Genomic DNA, 24,860 nt, shown 5'->3' with positions numbered 1-24,860 from the left:
AATGAAATGGTCTCCTACCCCAAAGGAAAATGACAGAAAGCTGGTATTCAAAAAGTATTAAGAACACCACAGGTGTGAAGTCTTTTTGACTCAACCATATGCAAACTATGAACATAAATTTTAGGACTCAGGAGTCTCCATGTTGATAATAGTAATCTTCCTGAGAAGATTTGAAGGGACATTCACTGTTAAGGCTGAGTGTTTGGCACCTATAATGTGCACAGCACTGAGCTAGGTGCTATGTTGGGTACAGAACTACAGGTCATGGTTCCTATGTTCAAAGACTAACAGTTGATGGGATTAAGGGCTGAGCAGCATTCTGAGAACCACTTAAAATATAATTATATAGATTATCAATCAATGATCTCATTTACAAATAGATCAAGTTTAAATTAAAATTAGCTTCCCCATAAAACTCTCAATGATTTAGAAATAGCTTAGGCTGCAGAACTCTATATTCACTTGTTCATTTCTTTCACACTTCTTATGTATTCACCACTGCTTTAGACACTCTATACGATAATAAAGGTGGTAGAGTCACAGTTCCCTTCCCTCAAATCCCTTACCTGTTCTCTCTGCCTGGAATATTCTTCAGTGACTCCCATATCCCGTTGCTACCATCTTTTAACTCCTGTCATTTTTTAAGATACTTTCTTTGACACTCTCGACTCGGTGAAAACTACTTTGCTGTATGCTCTCATAGAATCCTGGGGGCTTCCTTTTTGGAAAGTTATCGTATTTGTAATGTTTCTCCCCAATGTGTGCCTTCTTTAGTAGAATGAAAGCCCCATGAGGACAGGGCCATGCTTATTGTGTTCACTACAATGTCTAGAATAGCGTCTCAAAAATAGCAGGGACAAAATATTCATTAATTTTGTAGATATGTATTGAGTATCTATGCTAAGCATCGGTTTTGGCTGAATATACGAAAGAGGGAAAAAAATAGACATGGTTCTTCCTTGAAGGAATTTACATGTTAGTCAAAGTATTAATTTAATGATACAAGAGTATCTAACTCAAACTCATATCCCAGGTGAAGAAATAAATGCCAGAGAAACTACATGACTTCAGTAAACAATGTGGAGAATTTGAATAGTAGATTGCTGTTGTTTCTTACTTTCCTCTTACATACTGCTGTGTCTCAATCAATGCATGTTCCACAAAGCAAAGGTGAGTGTGTGAACTCCCGTTATTCAGTCCATGAATGCCTGCAGGATGCTAAGGGCATCATGAGCTGAGGGAGCAGGGACAAACACGTAGAGAACATGATTTTTTTTTTTAAGATTTTTATTGGGGAATTGGGGGATGGGAACAGTGCTGGGGAATTGGGGGAAGGGGAACAGACAAGTTGCTGTCGTTTTGTTCTTCAGTATAGTTGTGGAGGACGTTGCTTCTCTGGCCTAAGTTGGCACCATCATTGCGCTCTTCCTGGGTGAGGTAGATCAGTCGCCGGCTTCTGGACGGTCGCTCACAGCGGCTGCTGGCTGCTCATGCTGGCTGCTGGCTACACACGGTAGCCCATGGCAACCCACTGCAGCAGGGGCTGCAGCCTACGCCGTCGCCAGTGACTCACGGCAGCCCAGCTCCAGGTTGAGCTGTTGTTCAGCATCTTAGCTGTAGAGGGCAGTGTCACTGGTCCTCATATGTGGGATCCGAATCGGGGCCCTCTGGCGTCCCAAGCCAGCTCTTAACCAACGTGCCACTTGGCCGGCCAGAGAACATGATTTTTATGTGCACAAAATGTTAGGCTAAGTCAGTACAGGCAGACAGCTTTGGTGATTTCTTGACCAATTCTCTGTCAGCCCCTACAAGAGCAACCATAATGTCCTTTATTGTTTCGGAGCCTTGGGATAGAGCTCCTGGGAAGTGTAGGCATTGGCATCCGTATTGTTAGGGTTTAGTCAGGAGCTGTGAAAGAGCTTAGCCCTGAGCAGGGGTTGCAGGAGGGGCTAATATGGATTATTTTTGGGAAAGTAGAAGGGCTTTTCAGAAGATAGCATGTAAGGCAAGCGCGTTTTTATAATAGGAGTGTATGAACAGCAAAGAGATAGCTTGGTGGAGTATGTAGTGCATATTGAACAATGAAAAATAATATGGGATAGGTATGGGGGACTGGGCTGGAATTGAGTCCTTAGAAATGGAGAAATGGCTGTTTCCAAGAATGAAGAGAGAACGAGGTTTAGATTTCAGTTGATTTCTAACTAATCAAACTCGCTCCTAATTTTAGTGCCAGGAAGGACTCCCGTTGGAACTCGGCTAGGGTTCTTTCTCCCAGTATGAGAAACTGCCCTGAAAGGATACAGAGAAATCCTCTCATCCATTCAAACCCACACGATAAAAGCCAGTCTCTGGACAGGTTGTTATGTCAGGTTACCACACGTCTCCTCAACTTAAAATGCACCCTCCAACCCCCACAAAGCTGAACTGACACGTCAGTGGAAACACATAGCATAAAGTTGACTGTCACCGTCATCATCTTCACCCACGGAATGGCAGGGCCTGTGTAAGAGTCTGTAACTCTATCATTGGCAGTTGTACTGGCTCAGATCTCATCCATTTCACTCATGAAATCTGCGAGCTGCCGAGTCACTGAATCAGAAAGCACCTCAATCGGAATAACCACATTTTTAAAAAGCAGCAACTTTTAATGCTGTGAGCAGAAATCCTTTGGCACATTAGAGACATGCTCTACTGAGGGCTACCTGCTAAGACGAGCAAGTCTGCTTCTATTATGGAGAGGGAGAAAAGATTATTTCCCTGTCTTTAAACAAGGCAAGTTCAGGAATGAGCTGCAGCGAGGTTGGGAAAGTGTGGGGAGAAGTCAGAGAAAGCCGTGCATACAACATCTGTAAAGAAAATGTTTTATTTAAAGTGTTAAATCCCATCACCAGAATGAATTTGATTTACATTAGTTGGTGTTCATTACAGGACTAATCTGCCCCCCTTTTTTGTTTCCCAACTGGAATTCCCTTGACTTTTAAAACATACTAGCTTATGTTCAGGGCAGCAGTGGTCACTGGAATAGTGCTATTTACATGACTAAACCACAAGTTGAGGTGCAGATAGGTGAAAATTAAAAAAAGGTACACGAACTTTTAAATAAATACTGCATAATGATGTGTATGTACAAATATTCCATAGTCGTGTCCTTCTTATTAAAATTAGAAATAATTTATATAGGAATATGCACAAAAGATTATGTGACTGCATCTTAGTATCGGGAAAATGGTAAACGTTTATTCTAAGGGAGAGTATAGACACTCTAGGTCTATTAAATCAATTGTTTGCTGGTACACAAGTGTCTAAGTTATTTCAACAAAGTTTTATTCATTCTTTGAAAAACTTTACCCGGGTCCATCGCAGATCTCAGAATGTCAAGACACAGTCTCAGTATAGTTCATATTGCACCACATAAAGAGAAGGCATTTTTAGTGATACTCATTTTAACTTTTGCACCACATCAAGCATGATAGTTTTTAATGGTCAGCAGTGAATTTAAAAAAGAAAAAAAAAAAAAAAAGAAAGTGATTTTTGTGCATGGCCTTAGTTTAAAGAAATGGTTATGTATGTGGATTTCAAGTTATTACGAGAAATTAAAATCAAACTATAGAATGTGTTATCAAAGTGTACGTAAAAAAAGCAGAAAGTATGGGTGGTTTATTACATTAACCAGTAACTTTTCCTCTAAATAGGGGAACTTAACTAAGAGAAATTTGACCTTGCAGAACCACCCAACGGTAACAACTATCTGTAAAACCAAAGGCAGGGGTTTAACTTTTGGGGATTTATGTGTAGACTTTTGGTGATGGCATCAAAGAACTAGTAATAGGCAGATTGACTTTCTTGGAGTCACCTAAAAATTGGAGCTTTAAAATTATTTGTTGCAAATTCATGTTTACTATATTTCTTTAGAAATATAATTTGTGAAAAATTGAATTTTACTACAGAAAAATGAATTAATAAACAGTCCCTTTGTTTCAGGGCCCCAAAGTTTTAGCAGTGTTTCTATTCACCCAGTATATGGAAACCAGCTAAAGAAATTGCTTTAATTAATTAAAAAACAAAACCTAAGACATTCTAGAAATAATACTTTAACCCCTGTATGAATAATGCTGGTGCTAAAAACAAATTTATTAGACATTACAATGGCCACATGATTTTAGAATTTTCTTGTAAACTGAACTTTGAAGGTGAAAATAAAATTACCATGCACTGTACAATAAACTGCAAAAGTTCAAATATCTTCTTTATCAAATACATGCTGACTTACTTTAATGTACTCCCAAGCCATGTTGCAAAATCCTTTTCAACATGCTTGAAATAAAGAAAGCTCTTAGTTTTTTTTTCCTTGAGAAATTCATAAATTCAGAAGCATCTACAGCTCTGAATCAAACATGGGGTATAAGAGAGTATCAGGTCAAAATCTTGTAATTTTTTTAGTATACCATGGTTACTATGGTAGGGTGAAAGAAAGTAAAAGATTAAAAGAGGGAGAAGAAGAGAAGTGAGACAGCGGAAGAAAGATGTGAACGATTTGCACATATTGAACTTCATTAGGTTTGTATATTTAACATGGAAATAAATTGAATATATACTTATTTGTCACATAAAGAGAATTTTAAGTATCTTCTAAAAAGTATTTTCATTTGTAATGTCTGCCAAAACACAGACTATGATTAGTTTAAAGAATAAACATGGTGTGTCTTTGTATCACCCTGCATTCTCTCCCCCTTTTAAAACCATGCACTAGTGAAATTTATCTTTAAAAATAATATAAATTGTTGAAAATGGCTGATTTTTATTTTTATTTTTTGCAAGTTGCAGCCCCAAGAAAATAATTTAAGTATTCAGCTAATCTGTGTCCATGCAAAAAAAGTTTCTTGAATTTCATTCAGTACAGTGTAGCCACAGAATTTTGTTTTTCAGAGTCCAGCCCATCTTGGCGTTAGGGAATGACGTGTCTGCCAGAGCTCCGCGGTCGGCCACTGCTCACGCTGGACCGGCTGCTCCTACCACCGTTCAGACGAGGGCTGACTTTTTGTCCTGGACCACTTCTTTGGTCTCCTGCTTTTCACCTGATGCTTCCTAGGACTTCACTCCTTGACTTGTAACATGGCTTAATGGCTGTATAGCTCCATTTCTGTGGCATAACAGGGCTTTGGGGTCAGAGAAACGAAGAAAAAGGAACGATAAAAATATAAAGGTGCCACTGAAAAGGGCTTTTGTTGCATGAAACTGACTGATTCTTTGAGATTAATCCATGGCTTCAGATTGGACCAAAACTTGAGTATGAATTGAACTCCAAACCTGATAATTCTTCATAGTTCTGCTCTTTCACCTGAGGGCCTTCTTTAGGGCACAATGTGTGCAACTTCCTCTGAGAACACAGGATCGCTTTGTATCCCTAGAAACAGGCTCAGAAGACACAACATTAAGCATGCAGTGTTACCAGGGTTTGCGACCTGTGATTTTTTTTTTTTTTGTAACGCTGGTTGCTATGACAGCAGTTTTACAGCTGCTATGAACGAGAGTAAGAAGGTCCGGTTGAACTTTCCAGAGATGATTGGGAAGCTCTTCTTGTCAGAGGGGCCAAGGTTGGATCTACTAGAGATGAAGGGGGGAAAAGTTTGAACCATCCAATCACCATGTTGGACAGCTCCAGTTCATCTAGAAGTATCTGGGCCACTCCCATGAAAGATTTGTGATCCATGCGGCCATAATCTCCCCAGACAATGATCTGTTGACAACATAAGAAGGAGAGTAATATCAGTTTAATCACGTACATAACACTTGTAAACTAAAATACATGCAGTTAATGTGCTGACATCAGGCATCAAGTAAGTAGTATTTAATACTGGGATAATTGTCTTTAACAACTAGAATCCAAAGGTGTATCAGGAAAATTGTATGGAGTGTGAGGACCATAAGGAGTCCAGGGAGACTGGAGTTTAAGTGTGATGGGGGTGCCAAGTCACTTTAAAGGAAACAATAGTATCTATTGCTTCATAGCACTGGCTACGGCTTTGAAGTTTCCCAAGAATTTTCGCTGTGAGGAATAGAAAAGAATGTGATGAGAAAAGATGTTGGGTACAAAGTTGGACTCCATGAAAACACGTTCTTAGGTTAAGAGAGAAACAATTCAGGAAATACCTGTAAAACCTTCCCTTGTGGACTTTCTTCAAAAGATAATAGCTGCTGGTAAAGGGGTTCCAGCGTTTTTCTTGCTACTTTTGTTTTCTTTTTGGCTACGCAGACTCCATTATCTAATAGATACACCTTTACATATGGTGCTTGGGAAAGAAAACAGAGGAGAGTTAAGTGATGAGCTATCATGGCTGACATTTGCACCCGCTTAATCTTAGGCTGAAAGAGCTAGCCATCCAAAGTCACTGGCCTTTCCACATTATGTCAAAATCACTAGATAAATGATAGATAACCATCAGCCATTCAGGTAGTTTTAGGCAATGTGGACACAGCCTCTGAGTTGATTACTATTTTGCCATCAACTGGTTATATGGATTTGGACACTGCATTAAATAAGGTGTTACGCTTCTAGTCCCTAACAGAGATAGCTTACCCAGCCTCAGTCTTTCATTTGTTAATATTTAAATCTAATTGAATGAGCTTGAAATCATATTGTTTTACTCGCCCATCCCCACAAATCACTTATTTATCACTCAAAAGGGTTTGTTTATTGATGGTGGTGGTGTGGGTACATGACAAGGGTGAGTTTGGAGGTAGTCTGTTCAAATTAGCTGGGAAGAGGCAACTAATTATGAATTCCATGGCTTGAAATTTACCTGACACTCTTCATATAAGCATTTTCATGCATGTAGAAATTAAGATATTCTATACAGCAGAGTGGGTTGCTTAGTTCCATGACCTTTATAAACACTTGCCTTAATCACCACTGCAAGGTTGTACAATAGGCCATATATATTATAACTTAGAATTTCTCCAAGAGTAGGAAAGTTAAGAGATTCAAAATTACATTCAGGGGCCGGCCGAGTGGTGCGACAGTTAAGAACTGGCTTGGGACACCAGAGGGCCCTGGTTCGGATCCCACAGGTGAGGGCCAGTGACACTGCCCTCTACAGCTAAGATGCTGAACAACAGCTCAACCTGGAGCTGGGCTGCCGTGAGTCGCCGGCTACAGCGTAGGCTGCAGCCCCTGTGGCAGTGGGTTGCCATGGGCTACTGTATGTAGCCAGCAGCCAGCGTGAGTGGCCAGCAGCCGCCGTGAGCAGCCGTCCAGAAGTCGGCGACTGATCTGCCTCGCCCTGGAAGAGCGCAATGATAGTGCCAATTTGGGCCAGTGAAGCAACGTCCTCCACAACTAGACTGAAGAACCAAAGGACAGCAACTTGTCTGTTCCCCTTCCCCCAATTCCCCAATAAAAATCTTAAAAAAAAAAAATTACATTCAGTCAGTGGAGGTGCTAAGGTAAGAAATCAAGTTTAAGAAATCTCAGTAATTGTTCTATACATCAGATCTGATGACCTATACATCTCTGCACAACGCACCTGGGGTCTGTGGCCCTTTCTATGAAACAAGCACCTTAGTATATGTACCTTCAGTATGAGATACGTGCCATCATGTATTATAAAAATTTATAATGTTGTCTCTTGTTCTTTATACACAAGAGGAAGTAAAAGCCTTATAATGAGAATGTCCTGCATACACAGGCTTATGCTACTTTGGGGTCTATATGTTTTCATTCTAATTCTAGAATTCTAAGAATTTCTGAGGAGAATTTTGAAGCTCCAGATAAACTGAAGAATAACACAAAACACCAGCTAACGAGAAGAAGACCTTCTTATGTACATGTTGTATAAATGAATTACCTAAGTATGGTAGTTTTTATTTTGCAGTGGCTTCAACTACATATGAGTATGTACTTATTTAACAACTTATATTATCCCCACCAGACCACCGTCACTGACGCTCTCTCAGGATAAACACACAAATTATTACAGATAATTGACTCATTTGTTGATATCTTGATGATCTAAAAACAAAGTTTTCAGCACCTACTCAAAAACAAAGGCTCTGAATTGAAAAGTGTAGATTACGAACAATAATAGAAGAATCTCTTCTGTTTTTACCTGGCAGTGTCTTGGAACCTGGTTTTACAACAAGACCACGAGCCCGAATGATTTCCACCTCCAACTGTCCCTTTTTTTCCATCATTCCTACCTGAATGTCACCTATTGGTATGTGAGGAAGAGACAAACAGGATTTAATACATAAATGCAGTAAGAAAAATGCTTGTGCCAAAGACCTCGGTTTAACATCATTTCATCATTTTCCATTTATTTCCTAAATTTTTAAATTCCTATATATTTAACATTTTATTCATGATATCTCACTTGATAAAGCATATCAATTAAGTGAAAACAATTAGTTGAAGACTGTTCGATTGTTAAGATCTAAGATACTCATTCCTGCTGAACAGCACCGTTAAAGATCCTATGAAATTAGAGAATGTGATTTTTCAATAATCTAAAAGAAGCACAAGGAAGTCACATGACAGAAATTCTTACCCATCGCAGGTGTAGCCAGAGTCTGGCGCCCCACGAGCTGGGCAGGCCCAAGGCCATCCAGGAAATCGCTGAACTGGCTATCAGAGGCCAAGCGGACACCAGGGAAAATCAGACTAAAAGCAAAATAACACATGGAATTAAACCCTTAACCTCTGCTTACATTCACGCAGCTCACGTTTCTGTGAGCCCGTCTCTGTGGCAGCAGCAGTAGGTACCACTATTTTGCCACTTGCATTAATTGAATCCCCACACCCCACGACCCCTCCCACGGCTCTCCCTCCTTCTCCAGCAGCCCACGTGTGTCACCAGAAGCACTTGTCATGATGTACTGCAGGCTTCTCTTATGTGTCTTTCTTTTCCTTGTCTGGAGGGCATGGACTGTGACTTCTATCACACATACCGCACTGAGTGCGTACTGAACACTTACTCAATGACCAGCATTATCATATTTCATCATCTTAGCTGCGCTACGAGGCAGATTCTATTATTGAACCCATTTTACACATGAAGAAACTTTTTCGGATCACTCCCATCAGCACACAACTGTGATTTCTTCCACCTTAAAAAAAAAAAATCCCTTCCCTAACCCCACTTCCCTCTCCAGCTACTACCCTGTTTCTCTCCCTGATACTCCTGGAGTGTCTCTATGTGCTCTCTTCAATTTCTTTCCTCTCATCCTCTCTTGAAACTCTAAACAGTTTTTCCTTGCTCTCTTCCTTGCTTTATTTTTCTCCACTCTACTAAAATTTCTGCAGTCATGTTACGTAATAGCCACAGGGACACTCTGCATTAATTAATACGACTTTAATATATTAGCATTGTTTCACACAATGGATTCTTTCTTCTTCCTTGAAACACTTTTTCCATTTGTTTCCCAGACTTTCTGCTGTCCTGGTTTTCCTGTTTGGCCACTCCACCCCAGTCTCCTTTGCTAGTTCTGCCACTAAATATTGGGGGCTTGATCCTTTGACCTCTTATCCGCTCTATATGTCCCAATTCCCTTGGTAATCTCATCCAGTCTCCCGGTTTTAAACACCGTCTTGCTGCTATTACATAGATTGACATCTCCAGCTTGGGCCTCTCCCTTGGGCCACAGACTTGTACTCTGTTTTATCAACATATCTGCTTGGATGTCTAATAGGCAACTGAAATATCACTTGTCCCAAACTGACTCCCAACCTCCGAACAAACAAAAAACCCAAACTCTGTTCCCTTCAGAAGATCCCCATCTTCAATGGTAACTTCATTCTTTCCATTGCTCAATCGTGGAGTCGTCTTTCCTCCTTGTTATGGACTGAATTGTGTCACCCCATTCATATGTTGTAGCATTGACCCTCAGTATGATTGTATTTGGAGACAGGGTCTTTAAAGAAGTAGTTAAGGTTAAATGAGGTCATAAGGGTGAGGCCTTAATCTTGTATGACTGGTGTCCTTATCAGAAGAAGAGACACCAGGGGTGTGCACACACAGAGGACAGACCATGTGAGGAAACTGAGGCGGCCATTTGCAAACCAAGAACAGACGCCTCAAGGGAAACCAAACCTGCTGACACTTTGGTCTTGGACTTCTAGCCCCCAGAACTACGAGAAAATACATTTCTGTTGTTTAAACTACCCCAGTCTGTGGTATTTTGTTAAGGCAGCCTTAGTGAACTATTGTATCCCCTCTTTCTCTCATTAGTCACATCAAATGCATCTATAAATCTTATTGGCTCTACTGTCAAAATCCATCCAGAATCTGACCTCACTAATGCTACCACTGATCCAAGCCATCATCTTCTATCTGCCGTATTACTGCAACAGCTTTCTGATTTATCTCCCAGTGCCACCTTTATTCTCCACCCCCACAGCAATCAGAATGATCTGTTAAAATTGAAGTCAGACCTCAGGCCTCTGCTCAAAATCTTCCATCGGTTTCTCAGCCCGCTCAGAGTCAAAGCCAAGTCCTTACAATGATATGTAAAGACGATATAAGCCGTCCACCACTGCTTCTCACGTCTTAATTCCCAGTCTGTTACTCCTCTTGCCCTTACCCACAGTGCTGACTGACGTCAGGCAAGTTCCTGCCTGAGGGCCTCAGCACTGCCTCAGCCTGGAATGTTCCGCCCTCCAATATCCATACGCCTCACTCACGTCCTTCAGATCTGGACTCAGATGTGTCCTTTTTCCTGTCTGCCCCACAGAAAACCCTACCCATACTCTCCATCATCTCTCTTCCTGTCTTTATTTTTCATCTGAGCACTTATACCACCTAATCTATATTTTAATAATTTTTCTTGTTTAGTGGCTCTCTTGTCTATTAGACTGTAAATCTGGTGAAGGTAAGTTTTGTGTTTTTTTTTAAATATATTTTGTTCACTGATACATCTCTAGCTCCTAGAACTGTGCCTGGAATATTGTAAGCACTTAATAAATAGTTGTTAAATTCAATCAATCAATTAAAATGAAGCCTAGAAACTTGCCCAAGTTTCTACAGTACCAAAAAACCAGATGGGAACTTAAGCCTATATGATTCTAAAGCCCATCTGTCCTAACCACTGATTTTGGCTCCCCGGTAAGGCTTACATCTCCAACTCATAGCACAGTGCCTACAACACTAGAAGTTCTAGTGCCCTATTTGTTGAATGAGCTTAAGAGTATTCATCCCATTTCTCCAATAAGATTAGGAACATCTGGAGTGCAGGGGCCATAGTTTAAACATTTTGATATACCCAACAGTATGTAACATAGTGATTTGCAACAATGAGCATTCAGTGCACATTTACATTTCACTTGATTCTCCGTCTCTTTTAAGACATCCTTGATCAACGTCAAATCTATTTCTTCCCCCCAGTCTTAATTCTCAAATATATAGTTAATCCAAACATTTTAATGTTTCCATAAGTATCCTGCATAACCTTATTTGTAAATGCATACAAACCATATACATCTCATACACACACACACACACACACGTGGGGTGCCAAAAAAATGTATACAAGTAGACACTTTGGTCAGCATTGCTCAAGCAGTAGTTTGCTGTAATCAGAAGTGTCTGGACGCTGATGGTAATTTAAGCACCTCTTGTAATTGCAGAAGTCAAATATGACTTGTATTCATCTTTTGTTAATGGTATATATTGAGTATAACAATTTTAATACAGTTTTCTTTTCTTAAAATGTGTATACATTTTTTTGGCATCCTCTGTATCTATATCTGTATCTATATTTAGATATACAGTAATACCTTGGTTTGCGAGCATTAATTCGTTGCAGAAACAAACTACTCATATTGCAAGACAGCGCTCGTTTACCACGTTAAAATGTATTAGAAACATTTGCTTGTCTTGCAGAACACTCGCAAACCAAGTTACTCGCATTCCAAGGTTTTACTGTATATAGATATATAATTGTGCTAGGCAAACGATCCTTAGGGCATATCATCGATACTCTGCCAGCAGCCTATGGCCTCACATCTGTTAACTGGCTACATATATGTTGTCTAAACACCAGACGCTTCCATGGGGGTGACAGATTGAGGTCAGCAAACCCCACTTTCTTCTGTTAATGTCATTTATGCACCCATCTATGATCTGCAGTTGCTAATTACTGTTTATTTGCTGGTGACAAGGCTATGCAATATTTATAAATGTTTGAAAACTATCTCAGGTACAGTTGATTCAAGAGGAAGCTACATGACAACTACATATAGGAAAGGCTCACCAACTCTGTGGCATTTCTTTTTGGCTATTAACATTTGTCTGAACTGTGTGTTACTGCATGGAATTAAGTATGTATCAATATCCTATACTTTTAGTAATAACTCTTAGAGAAAAGATTTTAAAAATTAGCATTGTTCATGTGGTGTGGCATGAGTGCTTATCATTTTTGTGCTTTTATGTATTATTTCAAATTAGGGCAAATTTTTATTTGCATGTAGTGTGCAAGTCACATTTTAGCATCTTGTCATTAAGGCAGAACATTTTATCGCCCAAACTATTCCCCTGGATATAAAAAGCCAGATATGTCACATTTCCCAGTGTCAGGTAAGAAAAAGTTCTCACCACAGCAAATCAGCCAGTGAAATTTAAAATGGTTCTGTGGAGTGCGTGTTTGTTTTTGTGGATGCAGGGAGAGTGAGACAGAGATGATGGTCGGGCAAAGCATGGAAGAGATGCACATGATACACAGCCTCACTTACTTTCCTTCTGAGCTATAGCTGTTCATGCTGCCATCTGTAGACTCTCGGCTCGCCTGTCGAGTCATCCAGTTCCTCATTTCCACAGCCAGGCCTGTTTCTGTACTTCTTTGGACAGTGCTCCGTAGCTTTTTACCTCCTGATTCTGCACAGACAGAAAACAAAAGGGGTGATAGCTTTGTCATCACCATCTGGTGACAAAAAGTATCAGCCAATGCTTTGAGGTCCTCAGATGAAAAGAACTGCATATATAAAAAGTGCTCTAATTAAGGAGACAGAAAGAAAGGTATTTCAAACAATGTCTTGTTAAGTGGGATGAAAATTTTCTGAAAATCTTCAAGAAGCACAAAACACCATTGTTTTATTTGCATTTAAAACAGTGTTCAAAGTGGTAACAATAGGAACAAAAGGGTTCAACCTAAGGAAAATAAAATCAACTTTGTTTTCATTATAATATTTGAATACAAGATTAATTTATACCTGTCTTTTTCTTTTTTCCTTTCTTTTTGTCATTATAAAAGAACTAAGCCTTCACATTATTTCCAAAGAACAGGTGGGGTGAGTAATCCTCAATTCTAGCTGTAACTTTCACACAAAAACCTGTTTTTGTAGGGTGATTGATATTAGAAGGCAAAGAAAGCTATACAAAGGAGATAGCCCTGTTTGACAGTAGTTTCACATCTGTTGGCAACTTTCAGAGAAATCCTCAAAGGGGCTACAAAAACCCAGCAAGGCCATGTGAAAAAAGCTTTTCAATTATTGGTCATGCATAGTCAGGCTCTCAGGGATCTTTGGCAGCTCGGAGAGAGGTTTACTTATAAAAGCCCATTAGAAGACCAAATGGGAAACTGAGTCCAGTATACCATAGATGGGACACAGGTAAGAAATGTTACGTGAGAGGTCAGGGGCAAAGGAGCTTCGTAGAGGGAGTGGAATTTGAGCTGAGCTTGCAAAATGGGCAGCGTGGAACCCAAGAAGAGGCAGAAGAGAGTGCTTCTGCCAAGGAAAGGGCAAGGACAAAGGTATGACAATAGGAATGACCATGTGCAGTTCAGACAGTGCCAATAACCAAAACCTATGGAGGAGTGGGGATGGGGTGGGTCAGACAAGAAACTGAGCCCAAGTTATAAAGGGTCATGTTGGAATGTGGGGATGAGAGACTACTGAAGCTGGAGCAACAGGGTGACAGTCCAAATTATCGGCATTAATTTACTTCTTGTCAGGCCTAGATATTTATCCACAGTGACCATGCATATCATTAGCTTTTTGGGATTTGGTAAGGTCTTTTAGTGCCTGGTATTAATCATTTCATTTTAGATTAATAAATATTTGCTGATCTTGCCAGTGACTTGTTGAAAGCCCTTTCACCAAGCCTCCTAGAATATTTGCTCACCATTTTGAAACACTGCTTTAAATTTCATCTAGTCTACATTTCCAACTTTAATGCACATCAAAATGCTTTAGTAAGTATATATGAAATAAAAGTTATGACTGATCTATAACTCAGTTCCAGAATCTAAGGCTGATATTTTAGATAATTGATAATAAACATGTTGTACTGATATGAACTTAAGACAATATAAAGCAGCCCCCATTGATGAGGGAAAGCTCTTTTTCACAGAGGAATGTTAGTTGAGAAAGGTAAAAGGAATGAAAAAAATTGAAAATTCCCAATTTGCAACCTCCAATGGAATAAATGAATCAAATAAGGCACACTAATGGGTGCTAACACCATTAGATGAAAGGATATTCATATGAACCCAAATATCATTCCACAGCTTAGTTCTACTTATTGAAGGAAAACATACTTTAACACCGGAAGACCTGGCTATCACCATCTTAATCAAGTGGCCAAACTTAGCAGCACTAACAGTAGGGAAGTCATGTGTGCCTCCTGATATAAAATGCACAGTATCACCTATGGAGTTGTTCTGGACAAAAATATACCCCGTTTCTCATCAGATCTTTGGAACCAACTTCTAGTTTTTAAAAATAGGGAAGATAGAGTAACAAGATAAATGATACACACATACACAAATCTCACAAACCCAGAATATGGGATTTTGTTCAAGAGAATTGGCGTAGTTTCTTAAAATAGTTATTACCATGAAAACAAACAAACAAGGTAGGTGAAATGTTCCAGATTTAAAACTATCAGAGATGTAACCATTAAATGCTATGAGTGTACCTTGATTGGTTTCAAGGTACCTAAAAGCAAAACACTCTAAAAGCAATTCTGGGACAAGTAGAGGAACTTTGAATATAGATTGGATATTAGATGGGACAAGAAAATGGTTCATTTTCCTAGGTAGATAATGGCATGTGTATTATAAAAAAAATGTCGTTACCATTACAAAATACACGCTGCAGTATTTGGACCTAAAATGTTATGTTATCTGCAATTTCAAATAGTATAGCAAAACTTCATAAAACGAAGAGGATGAAGTGCTTTTAAAAAAGGATGGGGATGAAGAATACACATTGGTATTCATAAATTTAATATTTACGATTTCATTTGAGAGTGATCCCGAAATGGCCATATCAGAAGAAATAAAATTTGTCCAGGTGTGAGCTGGAATCATGGAAGGTGCCAGGCTGGTGTGACGGAGTCAGGGCTGAGTCCTGGCCTCCGCTTGCAGCTTTACTGTTCACTTCCTGTGAGGAACGCTCATTTTAAAAATCACCATCAAGTGAGACATACAACTTCTATGAAGTCTGAAAATATGGAATGAGGATATGTCCAGGCAACATAGGACTTTCAAAGGCAATGAGATTCCTAAAGGTCTCATGACACAGCCATCGCAATATCAAAGATCTAGTGTTTTTCATTTAATGTCTGACTCTACCACAGCAAAAGTGATATGAAAATCTGCTATTATAGGGTGATAAAAACCAGCCACCATTTGTCAAACAATGTAATGAATATGTAATCCTTTTGTTTACAGGTTGTTGGTTTTTTGTTTTTTTGTTTTTTTAGCTGAGCCATCCTGCTACCTGTTGGCAGCTCAGTGGCTGCTCAGCTCGGGCCGGGACTCGAACCGCTGTAGCTCAGAGCTCAAATTCTTGAGGGAGCTCTTAACCAACTGAGCCACTCGGCCAGCCCTACAGGTTGTTTTTTGACATGGGTCCTCTTCAGAACAACTCTAACAATCCTATTTTACAGGTACGCACCCAAGGGCCCCAGGAGTTATACAATTCCCTGAAGCCACATAGAAAATGACAGAACCAGAGTGTGTGCACAGTTCCCCGACTGCAAATTCTCTGTGACTCACGGATTTGTTGTCAGAATCTAGCCAACGGGTAGCTTGTGCAGCGGTCTACGGAGACGATACTAAGCTAACTGTGTAACTGACATGAAGGGCCGTTAGAAGCGGCTGGGGGAGAGCAGAGCACAGTGCTGATGTCAGGTCAGACTGTTTCTCCTTGAATTCCCACTCGACCATGGACACGCTGGGCGGCACTGATTACGTTACTTACCTTCTCTGTGACTCAGTTTTCTCAAACTGTGAAATGGCAGTGATAATAACAATGTCTACCTCATAGAATTTTTGTGAGGATTAAGGAAAATGATTTACTTAAAGTGCCTAGGAGAGTGCCTTGTATGTAGACAATCTTCAATTAATGGTACTGTTATTTCTATTACTACCAGGTAGGGAATCAGTAAACATGTATTCTAGGCCAATCTCTACCACTAAGGAGCTGGCTCTGCGGCCTTCTCTGAGTCATATTCACTCTCTGAGTCTCCGGCTCCTCATTTATGAAAAAGGCAGGGGAGAGGGGAAGGTGACAGAGGATTTCTGATCTTTTTTAGCTTGAAAGTCTATGAATTTGTGTCACTAATGTATGACCAAGACCATGGTTGACAGCATACATTGAGGAGATAATGCTACTCACTGTCACCTGATGGAATCAAAGAATTCTAGACAATATGCTGAACAATTATAAGAGCCTCTTTAAAATATGTCTTTTAAATGTACTGTTATTTGATATATTTATAGATTTATTTGAAAAATAAATGTATTTTTCAGTACCACAAATCCTTTGCATCGCGTTCACAATAAAAGTAATTTAACCTAAATATAATTCATTATGGTGATGCACATTTAGTGTTCCAAATGCTCTGTCATGTTATTCAACCTAAAAACTGAATCTATAGAACACTTAATGTCTGTATAAGGTAAGTATACTAGGCAGAATTCTAAGATGGCCACCATAATTACAGTACTTGACGTGGCAAAACGGATTCTGCAGATATAATTAAGGTCAATTGAGTACATCAATTGACCTAAGATATGGAGACTATCTGATTGAGCCTAACACACAAAGGAGTACGTTCTCTGGCTGGTTCCAGAAGAGTCAAGCAGGAAGATCTGAAACACAAGAAGGACTCAGTGTGCCTTTGCTGGCTTGAAGATGGAGGAGGGGACTCTGTGGGAAGGACCGGAGAGCAACTTCCAGCGGCTGACAGCAATGCCTGGCTGACAGCAAGAATACAGAGAACTCAGGCTTACAACTGCAAGTAACTGGATTCCACCGACAATCTGAATGACCTTGGAAGCACAGTTTCCTCCAGAGCCTCCAGACAAGAACTCAGCCCAGCCAACACCTTGATTCCAGCCACGTGATACCCTAAGCAGAAAACCCAGCCATGTCATGCCATGTGTGACCTACAGAACTGTGACCTAATAAACAGATGTTGTTTTAGGTTGCTAAATTTGTGATAATTGTTAAGCAGCAATAGGTCGTGTTTTAGATATATATATATATTTTTTACTGGAGAGATCTATGAAAATAATTTATTATAACCATAGGAGTAGTCCAACTGAAATTATTTGTAAGAGCACACACACACACACACACCCTACATACATATATCAAGATGTTTAAAAATACTGAAATAACCAACTATAGAACTAAGGCCCAGATTATGTTTTAGAGCTCTTAAACCACTTACACTTGGTCAGGTATTTGAAGTCAAAGAGCATTTGGAGAAGATGCCTGCAGGTAAACAACAAGTTCTTGAATTGCAAAAAATCACAGGCAGAAAGCTGAACACAGGAGGTGTCCCTGTTATTCTGCTCTGCTTAGTCTGATGACTCATTTACTTGGCACCCTTTACATGCAAAGAAAGCCACTTGATTAAATAAACCACCAAAGGGTCAGTCTCCCTAACAATATCTGAAAACGAGAAAACCCTGAGTGACTTTACAATAAAATCAAAAGGTCGTCTCTGCTACTAATTTGGAAACTCTCCTTAGCCCCAAAATGAGGCTCACAAGGAAATGCCAAACTTAATGTCACGGTGACCTCTTTCCAAATCTTGTATCCACAGAAGCCATTCCTGCTTGCTCTCAATTGGAAGGTCTCATCTCCTATTGCGGACAGACTTACTTTAGAGTCAGAATTTTCTTGATGTTAATATGGAAAATGATTTATGGAAACAGGTTGAAGACAGGTTGGTAGATGCTGAAAACTGACTTTAATTTTTAGTTTTGACCATAATTTATGTGCTTTGAGTTAATAAGGCACTATTTTTGCATTTTATTCAAAATTACCATTTTCCACAATGAGCATAATTTAGAAAAGCCATTTTGTACTACATTTAAAGAATTTATATAATGCATTAAAATTAGAATTTCTAGAATTACTGATTCATAGAATTTTAGAAGCTAGCTTAGGGATCCATGGTACCTTCGTAGTTTAGGTGCTCCCTAATTGTAGCAATGAGAAAGCTGAGGTCCAGAGTGGCTACTTCCTCTTTAGAAGATTTTCATCTTAATAAAACCAGTAATAATTTCAAATTGTACTTTAACTCTCTTACACTTTGCTCCTCTAATTCTTCAAACTTTCAAGTAAAAGAATTGCCTAAAGCACTCTCCCCTACCTTCATGGTGGCCGCTTGATATATAATCCCATCAGTGGATTTTATATCAAGACATGAAAGAGATTGATTTACCTATTTGGTCTTGCAAGACCTTAATATGGGAACACTCATGAGTGGATTACTATAATTGCATATAAAACTGAACGCTTATATTTATGTTTGTCAGAGCTTCTAAGTATAATAAGTATAATTCAAACCTCTGAAAGTATAAACAAAATAGGGACAAATATCTGACCATTTCTTTTGGGCTAATCCAGGATCTGCATTAACAATTGAAATAAAATAGAAATTAATAAAAATTAACAGTTGATTTTCAAAATTGTTTCAGAGTTTAACACAAATTCATTCATTCCAACAGCTTTGCTACAATAGATATTAGAGCTGTTTAAATATATTCCCTTTTCTCCCCACCTCTGAAGCTAGGTGTGGTCATGTGATTTGCTTGGCCAATGAAATGTGAGCAAAACTGGCCCATATAACTTCAGGGCAGAAGCTCTAATAGCTGATGTGTGACTCACCATGTCCCCCTTCCTATATGAAACAGCAACAGATGCCTATATCAGCCTGGGACCCTGAGTATAGCCACAAGTATGACTCTCACAGGACATGTAGATAGGGTAAGACAAGAATTTTTTGTGTGAAGCCACTGATAACTTTGACATTTATTATTATATTCTACCCTAATCTATTCTAACAGACACACATACAATAGCCATAAGACAGTATTCCATTCTCTTGTAACTAAGAGGTTTTAAACTTTTGTAATTTTTTTCCCTTTTTTAACATTAAAATATTGACCACTTTGAATATAGTTAAAAACTTTGCATTCAATATTCTATTCTATAACTGTTTTCATGGCTTTTGTCTTATAAGTATAAAGAAATTTTAACCATTGTTCTTAAACTTCAGCCTCACATTTTAAACAAACTAAAATAATTTAAAATAAACTTTTAATTTTAGGATGGTTTTAGAGTTATGGGAAAATTTCGAAATGGTACAGAAAATCCCAGTATACTCTACATCCAATTTTCCCCGTTATTAACATCTTACTTGGCTATGGTACACTTGCCACAATTAATGAACTAATACTGATACATCACTATTTACTAAAGTCTATACTGTATTTAGATCTCTTTAGGTTTTACCTGAAGTTTTTTTGGGTTTTTTTTGTGATCCATGTTACATTACATTTAGTCATCACGTCTCCTTAGGCTCCTCTTGGAGACAGATTTTTTTTTAACATCTCTAATTCCTGACATTCTTTTACATTTGTAACTCCTTTGAGTCTGTTCTTTGTATGTGAAATTAATGTGCTGTATGATAATTCAATGTAGTATAAAAATACTCATTGAAACCACCTATTTTTAGTAAAAATAATATGTAAGTTGAAAATACCCATCTAAAGAAAAACAGACAATATATCATGTCATAAGTGAAAAATGGCAAATGAAAATGAGTTATTAATACTGAATTAATTTATAGTGTATGGAAAGATGTGAAGAAACAGTTAATATATCTTTGATAGTTAGCTAATATATTTTTAGCAGAGTTAATATATTTTAAATATTTTAAATTTTATTAAAATAAGTTTATGTTTCAGATAAAAAGTCAATTAATATCACCATTTCCAATGTAATAATTGATTCAATCAAGGATCAACACTGCATGTTAAAATCACTGGATGAAAAGTTTTGGGGAAACAGGATATTCACATGGTACCAAAGTATCACACCAGAGATTACTTAGTAATAGTAAAGGGAAAGATATATCTCTTCCAGAGAGAGAAACTGGCAGACACCTCTTAACCAATGATCAAACTTAGCAAGGCTAAGAGTGAGAAACCTTAACATAATGTGTCCACTGATGGATGGATGAAGTTTAAACTTCCTGTAACATTTAAACTAAATTTAACCATCTCTCTAGACCTAATGTCCAGTTTATAAGAAACATAAGAAACAGAGAAAATAATCAGACAAATTCAGATTGTTGGACATTCTACAAGACAACTTTGTCTGGACTCTTCCAAAGGGAACGTCATAAAAGTATTGTTCTAGGTTCAGCTGAACACTCAAATGCAATGAATGATCCTAGACTAGACCCTGGATCAAGGAGAAAACCCCACAAAAAGCTATAAAAAACATTTTTGAGATAATTGAAAAAAATTGAATATGGAAAGGATATCAAATGACAGAGATTTTTTTGTTAATCATATTGTTTATGTAGTTTTTTAAAATTAGGAGACATGTTGAAGTAATTACGGGTGTGGTATCATGATATCTGCAAACAAAGAACTCTTAAAAGTTAACAACAAGAAAACAACCTGATTAAAAGATGAGCCAAACATTCTAACAGAACCTCACCAAATAAGATATACAGATGAAAAAAAACATATGAAAAGGTGCTCCGCATCATATGTTGCAGGGAAATGCAAATTAAAACAATGAGACACCACTATTCACCTATTAGAGTGGCCAAAACCCAGAACACTGACAACACCAAATGCTGGTGAGGGTGTGGAGCAACAGGAACTTTAAGTCATTGCTGGTGGGAATAAAACTGGTACAGCCACTTTGGAAGGCAGTTTGGTGGTTTATACAAAACAGAGGGGATATACCAGAGATTAGAACATCATGCTCCTATTGTGAGTTCCTATAATTATTAATCCTGATTTTTAGCAAGAAATAAAACCAAGCTTATCACTCTTTTACGATAAGATTATCCTATTTTTTTTCCCATAAAAGTTAAAGCTTATCATTTTGGTATTCTTAACACATTTAAATGGAAGAAATTATAGCTCTCATTGTTATTCTTTTGGATTTGTCATTTTTATGGTATTTTCTTGTTCCTACTATCTGATGTTGCTATTATGGCACCACAGGGGATCAAATCAAAGCCCATTAGAAAATAATCAAGCCCTGATCCAAAGTTACATTATTTAGAAAATTGCCCTTTTGGCTTTTTTTTTTTTTTTTAACAGACAGATCTGCTCTTGGTCATGCATCAGTTCACTGATATCGGTGCCTATTTCTCTCCAGAATGGACATGAAATGCCACCAACCTCTTCTTATCAAGTTAGCAATTTTGAGGCAGCATTTGCAGTGGGAAGAGTGTGCCATTTTAGAATTTGACAGTATCAGTTCAAGTTCATATTGGACAACTGTCAAACTCTGGGCAGGTAACTTACCTTTCTGAAGCTCAAAGTTCTTTTGCACAAAACTTGAGATCACAGCAATATGTCACAGAATATATGACATGTAGTGGTATTTAACAAATAGTGATGAATAAGGATCAAATAGTATAATCTGTGTAAAAGAGTTTTGAAAACTGGAAGATGCTATGCAAATCCTTATTTGAAAATGACTGGAATAATGTGAAATTATCCTAAACTCGCAGGAAGAAAACAAGTGGGGCCTTGCCATACAAAGGGCGAAAGCCTTCTGGCCAAACTGGATCAAGAGGTTGCCTTCCTGCCCAAACCCATTGTTTTCTGACAACATCAAAGGGGAGCTGCCATTAAGTTGGGAGTAAAGGAATTGGGCAGGGGGTAGAGGCTAAACAGTAAAAGAGCAGAAACTTGAGGCTTAAAACCTTTGTCAAATGAAGTGTTTGGCTGGAGTTACTCACAATTGAAACTGAGTGGAATGAAATAGTCTGTAAGCCTACTGCATTTTTGAAGGACCTGTACAGAAAAAATAATTACTAGCCCATGTACAAAAGTCTGTTTGACCCCTAAAGTAACTACTGAGTTTCCTGATCTGCACTAGCAAGGAGCAGGCTATAAGCTATGAAGCCTCCTCTTCAGTGCACACCTCTGTGGCCAAGAAGAATAAAGGACAAAGACACAAAACAGAACCAAGACTGCCAGACGAGTAAACCAAGAAATGTTCTTGACTGTCAACCTTTGCCATTCCTTCTGAGTGTGATTTGATAACTCCTGTGGATGACTGATTGCTTTGTGTTCCCTATTCTCTCCTTTCGAATAGAGAATTTTTATTTTGGTTACTCTGTTGCTATTGTACTGTTTAAATTGGATGTATCAGAGGCAGATAGCTTGTCTTTAGGTTTACAGGTCACTGTAAAATGAAAAGCCACAGCTGGATATGAGGGAGAGTGCTTCACATCATTCAAAGATTCTGGATTTCAACCTGCATGCAGTAAATGTATGACATTCTAAGGTTGTCTTTCTAGGGAGGGATTGACTATGTTCTCTATGCAAAATAAGAGTGTGCATGGATATTTGAATGGCCAGATCTGCAGAAAAAGTTAAAATTAAGAGAGCCATTTTCTTTCTTGTCGGCTTATTCCATAGATTTATTTTTCCTTTCCTGTCTACTTATGCTTATTGAGCAAAGAGGAAAATAACCAAAAGCAAACTAGTATTTTAAAAATTGAAAATAGGTAATTAGACTGAGTTTAATTATTTTTCCCAATGGTAATTATTTTTTATTATGAAGTAGATATTTGTTCATGTTCTTGGCTCACCAGAATTTGAACACTTTTCTTATATATGAGAAATATCTTATCCTTCAATTATAGAAGCTAAAATGGTCAGATGTCATTTTTTTCAGCCTCTTTGGCAATTAGGGCATCAGCACATGGCCGAGGTTCTGCTCATCAGACACCACTGTCCCAAACTTTGAATCTGAATCTACTGAAGCAAAGAAGCAGAGACACCACAGGCTCCCATTCCAATGAGGGTAGTGGTGACCATATGTAATTTCCAGGTGGTTTATAACAGTGTAGTGATTCAACATCAGTGTTGACACTGGTGCATGCTGGGATGTCTGTGCCAAGCAGAAGTGTAGTTTGGTAGGACTAATTCTGCAGCATGGTTTGGGGCAAACTTCCTCAAGCTCTCTAGTTTCCTTAGAGATTCTGTGACCTATCCCATATCTCTTAGCAAATACCTTTTCCACCTAACTTGCTAGAATCGTTTTCTGTTGATTGCAACTAGGCACCCTAAATGAGACATATTGCATACACATTTCGTTTATAATTATAATAGAAAAATATGCCCCTAGTTTATATGGAGCTAAGTATACCCAACTTCTAGGTGTAGCGCAAGAAACACATTACATTCAACGACTCTTGCATCTGTAAGAACAGAAAGTTATTTAATCAATTTGGTCCCTTCCAGTTCTAATAGCTCCTTTCCATTCCATGATATGAACCTAGAAACGAACCAGACACTTTTTCATTTATTTGCTCACTACATATTTATAAGTACTTACTGAGTGTAAGGCACTTTGAGAGATAATAAATATATGTAACATTTGATCATATAATTCCTTATTATAGGATCTTACAATTTAGTAGGTGAGCTAGAATAGTACATAAATAGTAATAACCCAAGGCAATATACTCTAAGTGCTACATGAGTGGTATTAAGTATCAGAGCTGTGCTGTGCAATAGCATTTTGTGTGAATGATGGAAATGCTCTATAATCCTGCACTCCCCAATAAGGTAGCCACGGACCACAGGTAGCTACGGTGCGCTTCAAATGTATTTGAACTTGATTTCAATTCATTTAAATTTATTTACAATTTAAATTTAAATAGTGACATGTGACTAGTGCTTCCAGTCCTGGACAGCATGGATTAGAAGTTCAGAAAAAGGTAAAAATATTTTGAAATAGAATCATAAGGGAAAAATAACCATAATAACGTGAGTTCATAGCATCTCTCCATGAGCAGTATATTATCTACAATTCACATACAAATGAGGAAACTAAAGCTCAGAGAAATTAAGTAGTTCACACAACTAGGAAGAGGTGGCACTAATCTCTCAAACCCACGTCTAACTCTGTGCCCATTCGCTTTTCCCTCTGCCTACTGAAGCTTATAGAACTTCTGCAGACGTCAGAGTAGATGGGATGTGAGCTGAGCTTTGAAGCGGAATTAGACATGATGCATGTCCAGTGGTAGAGGAAGAAGAGAAAGAAAGGCATGAACAAAAATTTGGAAGCAAAGAGCAAGAAGGCTTAGTTTTGTTGAACTCCTGGGTTCCTACAGGGCCTTAGAAGGCAGGGAAGCTATCTGTATATAAGAACCAAATTGGTAAAGACTTGGAATGTCAGGCTAAAGGCTCTATTTAGTAGGAGATGGGAATCTACTGAAGTTTTTAGAAGGGCAATGTCAAGATAAAGACAATGTTTAATAAGAGAATTGATACAGGGACAGTGAAGTTAGATTGGAGTGAGATCAGATTAGGGGACTCAGGATTTCAAAGGTGAGCTAATGTGGAGCTAAGGTAATTAT

General features: G+C 38.4%; 1 protein-coding gene across 1 annotated transcript in view; it reads right to left on the bottom strand.

Moving 5' to 3' along the window:
- Positions 1-2,847: 2,847 nt before the first annotated feature.
- RIMS2 (regulating synaptic membrane exocytosis 2) overlaps positions 2,848-24,860 on the bottom strand; it is a 28,184-nt gene continuing 6,171 nt past the window's right edge. Inside the window, exons 2-6 of the mRNA XM_019663976.1 lie at positions 12,722-12,863; positions 8,544-8,656; positions 8,106-8,207; positions 6,151-6,290; positions 2,848-5,737 (exon numbers count right to left, since the gene is read on the bottom strand). Of these exons, the coding sequence (XP_019519521.1) occupies positions 5,519-5,737; positions 6,151-6,290; positions 8,106-8,207; positions 8,544-8,656; positions 12,722-12,863 (716 nt within the window). The 3' untranslated portion in view covers positions 2,848-5,518. The remainder of the gene's footprint in view (positions 5,738-6,150; positions 6,291-8,105; positions 8,208-8,543; positions 8,657-12,721; positions 12,864-24,860) is intronic.

This window comes from Hipposideros armiger, unplaced genomic scaffold (genome assembly GCF_001890085.2).
Source record: "Hipposideros armiger isolate ML-2016 unplaced genomic scaffold, ASM189008v1 scaffold_412, whole genome shotgun sequence".
In the NCBI taxonomy this organism is placed as follows: Eukaryota; Metazoa; Chordata; class Mammalia; order Chiroptera; family Hipposideridae; genus Hipposideros; species Hipposideros armiger.
Note: the sequence above shows the minus strand (reverse complement) of the source record. Positions and strands in the feature narration are given on the sequence as shown.